Source organism: Tachypleus tridentatus, chromosome 8 (assembly GCF_004210375.1).
Source record: "Tachypleus tridentatus isolate NWPU-2018 chromosome 8, ASM421037v1, whole genome shotgun sequence".
In the NCBI taxonomy this organism is placed as follows: Eukaryota; Metazoa; Arthropoda; class Merostomata; order Xiphosura; family Limulidae; genus Tachypleus; species Tachypleus tridentatus.
The window spans coordinates 71,317,967-71,331,990 of NC_134832.1; the positions used below are offsets into that span (position 1 = coordinate 71,317,967).

At 30.4% G+C, this 14,024-nt stretch overlaps 1 protein-coding gene across 19 annotated transcripts in view; it reads right to left on the reverse strand.

Annotated features, from left to right (window-relative positions):
* LOC143222633 (prominin-1-A-like) overlaps positions 1–14,024 on the reverse strand; it is a 111,231-nt gene that overhangs the window by 16,383 nt on the left and 80,824 nt on the right. For 7 of the 19 annotated variants that reach the window (XM_076449353.1, XM_076449352.1, XM_076449354.1 and 4 more), the window contains 5 exons: positions 13,700–13,780; positions 8,673–8,741; positions 6,429–6,518; positions 5,953–6,074; positions 3,202–3,252 (listed from right to left, as the gene is read on the reverse strand). In XM_076449353.1, coding sequence (XP_076305468.1) covers positions 3,202–3,252; positions 5,953–6,074; positions 6,429–6,518; positions 8,673–8,741; positions 13,700–13,780 — 413 coding nt within the window. Of the gene's footprint in view, positions 1–1,934; positions 1,970–3,201; positions 3,253–5,952; positions 6,075–6,428; positions 6,519–8,672; positions 8,742–13,699; positions 13,781–14,024 lie in introns of all 19 variants that reach the window. The other 12 variants (XM_076449369.1, XM_076449366.1, XM_076449368.1 and 9 more) reach the window with 3 other exon arrangements.

Genomic DNA, 14,024 nt, shown 5'->3' on the forward strand with positions numbered 1-14,024 from the left:
TATTCATCAAGGGATATTAAAGTAAGAAGTTTCAGTAATAATACATCACATGGTGGAAAATGCCCAAAGATTAGGTTAATTCTCAGCAAAGTGCATGGTTCCCCTATATTAATACATCACACAAACACAAATATACACAGGGTTTCTAAATTTTTTGTTTACTTTTAGTTGTTTTATAGTTTTACTTAAATATCTAAAAATTCATAGTTCATCTTTAGGTTCTTTTTTTTTGACAAAGAAAATTATTTTCTTCAAGTAAATGATAAGCTTATAGATATTTTTTACAAAGAAGAAATAAGAAGGACTTCTGAAAGAGGAGGACAACATTTTAACAGAACTAAAATTATTGCCAATATCCAGAGATCAATTGATTTCCAACTCTATTATCATCTATTGGTATAAACTCTCGAATAACTGTAAACTGGAAAATTCATATTCTTATTTCTTAACTTCAAAAAAATAAGACATTAAGAAGATATTTAAGAGGAAACTCAACTTTCAACAGTATGAGACAAATTATTTTAGAAAATACTCCACATTTAGAGACTAGATCCTATTTTTGTTCCATTGAGGGTTGCACAAAGTGAAACCAATTTGTGCCAAGGAAGGAAAAAAAAAAAAGAGCAAAATTTAAAAATACTGACAAAAGGATCTAGCCGTGGTTTTCAAAGTCATAAATATGAATATATATTATCATTAAGTAATAGGACTACACATAACTCATGAAGGAATGAAGCCATGCATATAACATGACCAGTTCAAAATAACCATATCAAAAAGGCTCTGGCCAAAATGCATCTTGCCTGGGCAATCTTGACTAAAAGTGGGTAGAAGACAGAAACTTTAACAGTTTCTCAAACATACACAACATCAAAAATACAAAAAGAAGAATGTAGTCAAGACCCTCTAAAACTTACACAAAGTAGAAATGTGCAGATAAAAAAAATTCTATACAAACAAAGTATCTGTCAGACAACAAGAAACAAAACTTTAAAGTACATGCAATATGACAGAGGAAAAAGTCCCTCAGTATTCTTTAATCTAAACACAACAAAAGCCATGAGTATAACATCAAAAAATTAAAAAATTAAAAGGGTTTCAGTAATGGAAAAACAAGCCTAACAATACATAATAATTCAATAGATAAAAGCCCAAAGTTCTGACATACAAAGTCATTTAATCACTAATTTAAGTATGACAGAAAGAAAATACCTTGATGAATACACTGAAGTGCTGAGACATTCAAAATAAAAGGTATTGCTTTAAACTGAGCCATTTTTCATTAAAGAATCCAAAATAATTTACTATAAAGAACCAAAAAATAATGCATATAAAAACGATCAAAAAAACAAGCATAAGAAAAGCAACTTCAATCATTTGCTGAACATTATGAACAGAAAGAGGCATCACTTCAGAAGCAGAAGAAACATGATATACTTTCAATATATTAAATTCATAATTTAATAGACATTAACTCTAAATAAAGCCAAAAGTAAGAAATACACAAACTAAATAGACTACAATACAAATCAAGTTCAAACTGCCTCCACAAAGTATTGAAAATATGACCATACTAAGTTATAAGATACAAAGCAAATATCTATTTAGTTAGTACTAAATAACTTAACACTGATTTTGTGAATGGCTTAGAAATTTTAACAGAATGCATAATTTTAATATTTGATACATCATGTAAATACTCTTGCTGGAATGAGATTTGCACAATATTACAAAACTGGATAGAAAAAAAGGTCTGACTATGCAAAATATTAAGTAATACATTATGGTAAAGGTAAAAATTATATCTGATGTACAAATCAAAAGTAAATGTTACTAAACTGATCTGATTATAAGTTTTGTAACCTGACCTACCAAAATTCATATTTTAAAAATAATAACAACTAAACATAAAAACAAACAAAATATCACTTAACTGTTTTAATACTGTATTAGTGGCTGGGGTCAGTACCTAATTCAGAATAAAACTGTGTTAGATGGTAGAAATCTTTTGAAAGCAACTTAAATTTGCTTGTGGATATAGTGGCTTGCAAAATGTGGGATGATTTACTATAATATAAAAGAAAAAGCAGAAACTGCATAGGAACACAGTAAAATAAATAATCTGAATTGAAACAGAGTACTAACTTACCACGTTTATAATGTTTAACTTGTAATGAAGGATCTGAACCACATGTAGAATGTTTAATTTGTATTAAAGAATGTAAAGCTGTTATCTCAAACAGAATGCTCACAACATAGAAATAACAACTCAGAAACATTCAATTTTTGTTTACTAACAGACAAAGTAATTTTACATACCTGAAGTGTAAAATAATGCTTTGACTTTATATGCTACTTGCTTATAACATTTTCTCTCATCTAGTTTAAGTAAATAATGCATCATCCAATAATTAAATTGTTAGATTAACTTTTATCCTGTTTTCAGTGTTAAATATTTTCTCACAAGTAAGAATTTCATGTTGTGCAATAACAACAACAGATAAACTGTGTGAACATAACCTTCAAATTGTGACACAAACACATGAAGTAAAAATATGTACAGAAGCTCCAATAAGCAGTGAGGAGTGCATGTACAATTGTGTAATACAATAAAAGCCTTAGCAGGTTATTCAAGTGTAAAACATACAGCATTTGTGAAAAATAAACATATACAAAAATATTGTTGAGGTCCTAAATAAATCTATCTTAATGAAAACAGATTCAAACTGTAGCTTTGTATCTTTTTCTGCACATTTAAGTTCCATTACTTAACATGTATCTCTAGGTGATTGTAGCTTCTCTCACATACCCACAAACATACACATGGAAAGACTAAATAAAAAGTACAGGTTATAACTGACTTAAAATTTTAATATGGCATGAATGATAAGGTTCAGTTAACACCACAAAAAGTGAATTTTGATTTTGTCTTTCATTACATTTCAAACTGCTTCTTGATAAATTGAACTATCCTTATGTTTCATGAATTGTACAAAAGTTGTTTGTTTGTTTTTTTTGTTGAGGATGCCAAAACTGGTCTATAAAAAAAGTTGCAAGGTACATCCATACTTTCTGTATGAATCACAGACACTGATATGGAAAATTCTGTAAGGAAAAAAATCATGCTTAAAGACAGAGGGAAATTTAAGTGAGATTAACCAGGAGAGAAAAGTTTGGAACATGGAGTAAACTGCAACTTACTTGGCTAGAGGAATATTGTCCCTATCAGCATAGTTATCTGAAGCAAAGTCCCTGAAAAGCAAGAAGTTGAGAAGAACACTAAGTTAGTCTTGAAAAGAAACCAACCCAACAGCCGTGTTTTTGCTTATTTCAAAACTAAAGATGACCTAAAACCTTGGGAATTCAAGCTGTATTTCCTTATATCTCAATCTTATGTTAAAAAGATATTTGAAATACTTTTTTTTCCCACCATATGAACTAGAATTTTCAAGTGACAATAAATTCTCCTCAGTCACAACTTTAATTTTAGATCCTATATACTGAAGTTCCTGCAGATTTTAAACAAATAAAAAACAACTTCTACTTACTTGATAAATAAACATTATGTTTGTTCATTATTCTTGTTAAATTTCAAAATCTGTTTTATAAAGTTTTCTATCAAAACAGTTCAAATTTTCCAATGCCTTTAGCCTAAAAAGATTCTACACAAGGGCTGTTTGTTAACAATTTTACACAAATACTTTCCTTTTTTTTTTCTCTTAAGTGAACAAAGCTACTCGCCTTTAGCTGCTGCATTAGTCTGGCTTCCTCTAATAGTTATTTTGAGTGTGTCATAATAATAATCTCTTCCAAATAACAAACTAACATTTCAATGCAATCTGTAATTCTCTGTATACATAATCAGTGACTAATGACAAAGATAATGGTCACTGTAAAAAGACTCTTTGATGTCAAGCAGTTTCATTTTGAAATGATAACATTTTTCAACATAACTATTAACTTGCACCATTCATTGTAAGTATGCCTACAAAAAAGAATAATGAGACACTAGTTATGTATATATACACTACACTTGGCTGATAAGAAAGAAAATACAATCTAATTTGAAATATTTGATTTAATTATACTTACCTAGGTCTTTTTTTTATTATATAGTTTATTTCTCTGATAACCTTTTTCTTCATTTTGCTTTTATTTGTGTATTTGATAAGCAGAGGACCAAAAACATGTACTCAACCATTACATCTATGGGATTACAATCTTAAAACAATTGTATTTGAATTTTGGCAGCAACTAAAGAGTGTAAAGAATTAAGTACTATTAAGATTTAATTTAGAATTAAATTTTATGATAAATCTTGTTTCATGAGTAAAAAAGACATCAGCAGCAGTTGTTCTACACTCAATTGAACAAATTTAAACCATTTACAAGATTCATTTTCTCCATGGACTCAGAATTTCTTACAACAAACAAGCATCATCACCTGAAGATGGTAAACACTTACTCTAATAACATTTTTTCTTTATCCTACATAATATATATTGTAAGAATTTTAGCTTCTAGGAGCAATTACAATCTTACTGGTTAGTAATAAGAATTTTGGCAAGGAAAACAACTATTTGATCTCATTAACAATAACACCAAAAAACATTTATCAAACTACTCAGACTGAGGTTCAGGAATCCAACAACAAAAAAAACTAAAGATTATTTTTATTGTTAAAAAACACAATTCATGTAATACACATAACCCGTCTTCCCTACATTGTATAAACTTGCATCATAAAACCATGCAAAACAATTAGTTTATATCATAATTGGTAACCAGTCTGTATCCATACCAATATCAGTATCTTCCATACTAAAACAAACACCAACATTCTAAAACCTATTTAACAAACTATATTATTAGCAAAAGTGTAAATACATTCCTTAATTTCATCAAACCTCATCAATACAGTAGCACCAAGTGCTAAAGTAATGTATTTGATTTATTAAAATGGTTGTTATAAAACTCACGTGCACAAGCACTTTTATGCATCTTATTCATTTCTCAGTTGTATTGTAGATTTTCAAGTGTTCTACAATCAACACAGCTACATGCATATTTCATGCCTTAATGCAAACTTTAAAAATTAAGTATGGTAATATTATTTTCAAACCCAAGCTATGCAAAGCCACATCTAAAATTTCATGCAAGAAAACAAGATATTTTGGAAATTTTGAGCATCAAGGAAAATCTTCATTCATACTTATAAGTAACTTCCACATAATCATGCACAATAAGTGAATATTGTCTTTATTGTTTTAAAATTCTTTTGTCTGTAATTGGAGCCCACAATTGTTTCATGAAATTATTCTTTAAAAAGTGACAAAACATCAGGTTTCCACATAAACCAGAAAATACCTTAAAAAAAGGTTCATTCAAATTTTTATATCTGCAATCACTGAATAAATAATTTTATTCACTTACACTTAGCCATAAATACACTTTAAAAATTTAACATAATAGTTCCTGCTATATTTAACACAACATGCTCCATTTAATACAAACATTCTGAATGTATCTACAAAGTATCAGCTGTCAAACATAGAAACACGTGGATATTACATTAAAAGAAAATAATGTAGTGAATTCAGAACTTTCACATAAACATTCACAAGCACAATTACTACCACTGTTTTCTGAATGTACAGCCAGGATAACACATTTTTTTCAACTTGGTGGTAAAAGTATAGCACTTTTCTCTTCCTCATAATAAAATTTCCTTCTAGAACAAACAACAAACATGCATCTAGTACTAGTGTTGGTGTTCATTTTTCAAAACTTCTTCTATAAACTCTGTTAAATTTTGAAAATTTAAAGAAAAAATATTTTTTTCACTGCTGATTTTAACAGTTTCTTTAAAAACTTGTTAATTTTTCTGGTAGCAGAAACGTTGAGGTATGTGAGGTATAGCTACAATACTTAGAAAAAGTTAAAGATACTTACGAATCCACTAAAGGACCAGGATATGGATCAATTCTTCTATATAAGACAGAAAGTGTCACAGCAATAAAAATACAAGGAATACACAGTAAAGTACACCAACCCAAGCTGGCCCAAAAACCATTCTGGAAGACATAGATTCAAGAAAAGAGAAAAATCAAGTTTCCTAAAATACTGTTTTCATTTGCTTTATAGTTAAAACTATAAAGATTAACAGCTTTAAAAATAACAGTGCTGTAAAATAAAACACATCTTTTAAACATAGCTGGTTTAAAAATCTGCCTATAACATATGAACAAGTAATTGTAATAGCCATATGCAACTCGTATATAAAATATTTTATACATTTCTTCTCAACTATGCTGCAAGAAAAATGTTGTATTCTTCCAAATGATATCCATGACATACTGCTACTTTCTACAATCAGAAACATTATGTTTATAAATTTTTTAATTACCTAAACCTGAACAGATACTTACAAAAGGTAAAATAACTTTGTTGCATGCAGCAACATAGGAAGCATTATATGCTTGACTAACAGGTCCACATCTTCCTATCTCTTCAGTTACCTGTAAGAAAATTACAATTACTTAACACAATTGGTCTACAACATAACTATTAATAAAACAACATATTTGAAACTATTATCTAAAGCTTTACTTTCAGCTACTTTCATTATTAAGGAACGTTTTTCAGCAATTTGCAAATTACCTCATGTTTTCTGGTAGAACTCTCTACATCCATGATGAGTAATATTTAACATATGTAGCTGATAGCTGGTGAAAGTAACAACATATGTTCTCAAACACATTAGCTCCTAGTTTGAAGTTTCTTATGACTGACAGATAAACCACACATCCTTTATGTATACAACACTATCTTTGATCTTCTGCCTCAAACACTATTTAATGTCGGTCAGTGTGTGTGTGAGAGAGAGAGAGAGAAAGATAATGCTTATGATGTAACACGTTTCATTCATGACAGATATACATGACCAATAAAACTATGGAAATGTTCTATGAAAAAAATGAGAAACATAAATCAAGGAAGCTACTTACAACCAAATCTTCTTATAAAGTAATAAATTTAGGGAAAATCTTAGTCTGACATTGTAAGCAACAGATGCTCTGCTGCTTATTGTTTGTCATATCTCTTACTGTGTACTACTGTTTAAAATAAATATAAGTAGATAGTATCTCTTATAGTTCATTGCTAAACAATACAGCAATATTATTAATTTTTATGATATCACAAGGCAATAACTTAACCCACAGTTCCTAATTGTAATAAAGATTAGTTTCTAATAAATTAAAAAAAGCCCATTTACCCTTTAGTCCTTTAGTAACAGGCTCGGTATAAAATACAAGTTCATATGCACATATATACTATAATTTTTAATGCATTATATGCATCTTAACACAATTTGGTAAACTTTTAGAAATTATTACAAGTCTTTTGTGCACAAAAAAACAGATTTCTCAATAAAATATTTTTCACCAAAGATTTGTTTGTGAAAATATCAAGTTTGATTAAAACTATTCTTCATTCCAAAAATCACAAATACTATTTGTGTAATTTATAAAACCACATGAATGCATTTCAAATGTTTCTTTTCAGCAAAACTTTATAGTTTTTCTGTTATTTTCTCTATCCTAACTATATGGGAAATGTCACTTTGATTGCCCTCATAACTACCATAAAAAATTAGGAAATAAATATAAATTACATTGTTTCATTCTAGAATTACTACACAATATAACACAAAAACACAAATGCTTAGTCTAAATAGCCTAAATCTAATAGCATTATACATTTATATATATATTAATTATAATGACCTTCCAGTTGTGTCTGGCTAAAAGTACAGAAATTGCAGTGACACAGTACATGTGCACTCACAATACCATATCCAAGAATATAAACCTGGCCTTTAAAAAGTGCCCTGTCTTGGCTGTGTTTTAGTGGTGTAATATTTTGTAAAATACAATCATATTTCAGTTATGTTGCATATGTATATACATTATTACTACTTGCAAATACATTTTTAAACTTATTTTTTTAAAATATAATATAGAACAGTAAATAAAGAAATATAGCAAACAATTATCTCTGGTTGTGAACTTTGTACTCATATGCTGCTTGCCATAGTTTGTTAAGCCTTGTCAAATTTCACATGTGGAGTATGTGAAATGAAACAATTTTTTTAAGATTCTATATATACATTTGAAATAACCAAAAACCATAAATTACTATGTTAATACCACAAAATTCCATTACAATTTATCAAACTTAGTAACTAGGCTGTATTTGGGTCAACAAACACAATGACATGCCCTTTGACCCATGACATGTGGAGACAGGGTTAATAGCTTTTTGATCCTCTTTAATATTATACATTCTAAAAAACTTCCATCCCTAAAACTGTGTTCATGTTTACACACTATCAATAAACATTTTGTCCAAACATTTGCTTTATGCAACACAAAACTTACAGCTGTTCAGTCACAGTAATAACCAAAACAAACTTATTAAATTAAGTGATGTCTGTATATATTTTCTTCATTAAATATGTTTGCATACACACACAGAATCACACAGAGTACCAAATTAAAACACTTCTCATTAACTTTGAAAAAAAAAAAGGGCTTAAGTAAATTTTGCCAGACCCACTAAAACTGTACTAATAAGTTTCATCAACTGAAAAAGATGTTCATATAATTTACCTGTTGCTTCACATGGGCAGCATACTGGTCTATCAGTTTGGTGAATTCTGACACAAATTCCTTTCCAAGCTACACAACAACACAAATGATAAAGTTTAAACATCTCCAGTTTAAAAGGTTAAATGATGTGTGAACAATACATAATAAGATATTTTAAACAAATGCCTTTATCATTACAGGATTAGAATTTTGTGTTAAATGCAGCTCATAGATTAGTTTTACATACCACATATCATTCCTTATATTGATTTGTTGTAAGTACGTAACTAATAAATTAAGTGTGAAAAACAATTATCTGCTGAAGGCATACAATGAAGAAGGTATAAATATTATTTTCAGTTAAAGTTTAGTATTTTGCACAAAATAATTATAATTGATTAAATTTGCGAGTTTAATAAAAAGTTTTAAACATAAACTATTATTCCCTACTAATTTAATCCTAACTTTTACAGAAATATGGAGAAAATAACACCAAATATGACATAGCTTAATAGTTTTTAGAAACATACTTATTCCAAGTATCAACTTAAAATGAACTAGTTTTAACAATTATTAATAAAAATGCTAAAAACATAAATCATCCAAATGTTTAGATAGCACTGAAAACATTTATACAATATTTTACAACAACATACTTGGGTGACTGGCTGTAAAATAATAGAAATTATACTTTATTCAATGCCACCTACAACTGCATCAGTTGGATAATCAAGTAAGTTGAAATAAAGATTTCTACTGTTTAAATTCAAGTTGATGGATTTTCTTACCTCAATAAAAGCATGAGTGCATTATTACAGAAAATATATACACCACACAAACCATAACACCTCACCTAATTTTCTAGAAATAAACTATTCAAGCAATGTAAAAATGCACAATGCTATATAGATGTTATGGTATAGATGATAACAGTGAACTTACCATTTACAAAATATTAACTTTTAAGCTCTTATATCTTAAAGAAACTAAATGCATAACAGTTTCCTTATTTAACAGAAATAATGAAGTACACACGTTTTGGAGAATGGGACTTAAGAACTTTCAATAATAGGGAAAATTCAATATTTTAAAACTATATAAACATGAACTAATATCTTTAAACTCAAAGATAAATGGTTTTGATATAATTTTTTTTAATTTACATTTTTTGTGATTTAACCTGTTGAGTGCTGTAGACGAGATAACTTGTCCAAGCCGATCAATAACACAGTGCCATGGACGAGTTAAGTTGTTCTCAATAATACCTAACTTCAACGCTAGATGTCAGCACCATAATGCATTTGACCTACTTACAAATTGTTTCAATTTCGGTCCAAAATGGCATCACGAAAAAGTTACAAAATGAAGAAGCATTAAGAGTTGTATTGTAGCAGCAGAAATACTTGGCAGTCAACAGGTTAAAGAAGAAATACTTGTGTACTCCCATGTAGTCTATACTTATAGAAGAATTTCATTTAAAATTAGGAAACATGAAAGCCCTCTGGTAACAGAGGGCAGTTTTGACATCTGAGAAAGAAGGGATGGAATTATATTAGACAGGTTAATCATTACTAGTTGCCTACAAAATATACTTATAAATTGATGGAAAAAATAATTTTGTCCAAATCAGTTTTACATAAATAACAAGCAAAGAATCCAGTGATGCTCAGACTAGAACGTCTTTAAATATCCTAAGTTGTTTTCATTTGACAAAGAGCCACATAAAAGGTTTGTAAAGAAACTTATCTCTGTAGGTGTTGGGTACAAGTTAACTAATTGGATAGAAAAGTTACTTGATGAAAGAAAGCAGAGGGTTGTTATTAATGGAGTTCAGTCAAACTGGACTAATATTGTAAGTGGCATAACTCAGGGCTCAACCTTAGGACCACTCCTCTTTTATATTCACATTAATGGTATAGATGAAAAAGTGAGTGAAACACTAAAACACTAAAGTGAAACATTTAGTGAGTTGGACAAATAAGTGGCAGATGGGTTTTAATTATGATAAAATGATATTACATGTAAGTATAAAAAAAAGGAATATTATTGGTGTAATAATCAATCACTCTCTTAAGCCATTCAAGAGCAGTGTATTGTTGCTAGTGGTAAAGCAAATAGGATTTTAGGTTGTATCTACAGAAATACTGAATACAAGTCTAAAAAGGTTATAACATCTTTGTACAGGTCACTGCTAAGGCCACATTTTGAATATTATGTTCACTCTTGGGATTCTTGTCTTAGAAATGATATTGAATTGTCAGAGGAGAGTTACTAGAATGGTGCCTGAAATGGAGAAGTTGTCATACGAGAAGAGGCTGAACTTTCAAATTGTTTTCTCTTGAAAAAAGAAGAGTTAGATAGGAGATCTGATTGACATGTTGAAGATTGTAAAATGAATTAACAATGTTGATGCATCAAAATGTTTTTATACATAACATCATAAATTATAGAACTAGAGGACACAAATATAGATTAGACAAGGTAGAAGCCATCTTTAGTTAAGAAAATTTTATTGCTCAAATAAAGTGGTTGGCCCATGGAATGGGTTGCCTTTGAATGTTGTAGAGGCTGCAATTTTGCGTGAGTTTAAAATAAAATTTGACAGATATATGAATGATAAAGGCTGGCTTTAAATTTTTTAACTTAATTTATTTAATAGTTTTAGTTTGGCTTAGAAGATGGTACAACTGAGATGGACCAACAGGTCCCTTATTGTCTATAAACATTATATACTCTTCAAAACAAGAAACACAAAAGGGATATTTTTGTTATTTTAAAGAGAAACACATGTAATAACATTACAAGCTCAGAGTATGTGATGTTACACGTGTTTAGGCACTGATTGTCAGACTAAAATGACAATAAAAGTTGTGCACTTTGAAAACGGAGGAAAACATTGGATTTTTCGCCAAAACGCATGCATGTCCAATAAATTTGTTTGAGAGATCTACATGTTTTGCAAGTGCAACATGTGCAAAATCCCTATAAAAGTGACGGGTTCTCGATTTCCATAGCTCAGTGTTAAGCCACCGACACGCAATACAGTTAAGCCAAAACTGACTGAAGCACAATGCAACAACGCCATTGGTCGCTTGGAAGCAGGCGAATCTCGATCAGATGTTGCCAGAGCTGTGAATGTCCACCCAAGCACCATCACAAGGCTATGGAATCGTCACCAACAACATGGATCAACTCGTGACCATCCACGATCTGGCAGACCTCGTGTGACCACGCCCGCACAAGATCGCAACATCCGGTTACATCACCTTCGGGATAGGACTACCACTGCGACGTCTACTGCCTCAACCATACCAGGGCTGCGTAGGATTTCCGATCAGATCGTACGCAACCGTTGACGAGATTCTTAGGCCTCATATGCAACCCATCATGGTGAACGTCAACGACGTTTTTCAACATGACAACGTTCGTCCTCACACAGCCCGACTCACCACTGTCTTCTTGAGTCACCACAACATCAACGTTCTTCCCTGGCCCTCCAGATCACCAGATTTAAACCCCATCGAACATCTTTGGGACGAGTTGGACCTGCGTCTGCGACGGCGACAACCTCAACCCCAGACTCTACCTCAGCTTGCAGCAGCTTTGCAGGCTGAGTGGACAGCCATTCCACAGGATGTGATTCGTCATCTCATCGCTTCCATGGGCAGAAGATGACAAGCAGTTATTGATGCTCACGGAGGGCATACTCGTTATTGACGTTAAACTTCACCTAGTGAGCGTGAACTTTGCCTTTGCAGACTTTGGATGTTCAGCAGTGAATGTGCAAAGTTTCACACATGTCATACAAAACTACTCGGAATACACTTGTTAACAATTTGTCTCATATTTTGCCTTTTGCGTTTCTTTTTTTGAAGAGTATATTATGTTTTGATTAAAAAACCATATTAACTGTGATTTTTGGCAAAAAAATCAAACTGATTTCTTTATGCAACTAAATATGTTTATTAAAATTTCAAAAAATAATAATGTATGAAAAACTATATATAAATATGATCATGTTTTTTTTAATCAAAGCAAAACCAAATACATTGCTTGATTCTTACATGTGCTTTGCATGACATTTCAAGTTTCCAAACCCAAATTTCTTACCTTCAGGTGTCTTGATTTCTGCTGTTTGGTAAAGTGGCATTTACAGCATATTCTGACTTTATTATTGTTCCATTTAATAAAGAACTGATTTATTCTCTTCTCATTGCAACACAATGTAAATGAAAACTTGCCAATACCAAATGTTTTTGTTAAGTTATTGTATAATTAATTCTTGCAAGTAGATAGCTGAAGTACACCTATTTAGTTGAGAATGTATGTACACGTTTCAGAGAAAACATCAGCCTTTTTCAGTGAAGGAGAGTTAGAGAGTAGGCATATACATGTAAAAGAAAGGAAGGAAAAGAACACAAATGAAGGCTTCATAAAGTTTTAACACATAATTGATCATGAATAGAATGATCAGAAGTCCTCATACTGAGAAGAAACGTAAATAACAGCTCTATTGATCACATATTATCAAAATAAATCTGAACTTTTCAATTTGAAACCAATATGTCATCCTGTTTACCAAAAATTGCTATAATGGTCACTTTGGCCTAAGTTTATAGCCTCTGAGGGCCATGGTAACATAGCCATGTTACTTCCAACACAAAGCTATATCTGTACACAAAGTCTGAAGTTTGTGGCTCCAAAGATGTGACCATGCATAAGAAACAAACCCACAAAGAGAAACATACAAAAAGTGAGACATTTTTGTACTTATATATAAAGATTAGTACAAATTGTGTAATCTGAATACGTAATAACTATTTATGTCCTAAACTGAATTATACTAGCCAAAACAAGAGTTAAGAAATATGTACACTACTAGTGTAATTTATCTGACAAAACAATTTTCAACAAATGTCTGCTACACAGCTCAAATACTTTCAACTTTATTTTTATGCTCTTCTGCCAACTTTATTAAACACTATAACATCATCTAAATACTTCTAGCACAAGCTTATACCTAATTATTAAAATCATTAGTGATATACCTTTTTAAGTTCTTCTTTTCCTTTTGTTTGGATGAATTCCTGTGCCCATTGTGCTTTTTCCAGTAATTCAATTATAACATCCTATAAGAAAAGTACCACTGTTTTTACCATATGATAACAGGGATATGTTGGTGAATAAATACAACAACCAAAGTCTAACTTGAAAAATCTGTACAAAAAAATTTTTAAATGGCAATTTAAGCATTTCTTCAGATGCATGGATGACAACAAATCCTACAAAACAATCCTACATTACAAAAATTACTACAGTTCTGCATTTAAATGTTTTTTTTTAGAACCTACTGAGGTTAAGTTTCCATAAGAT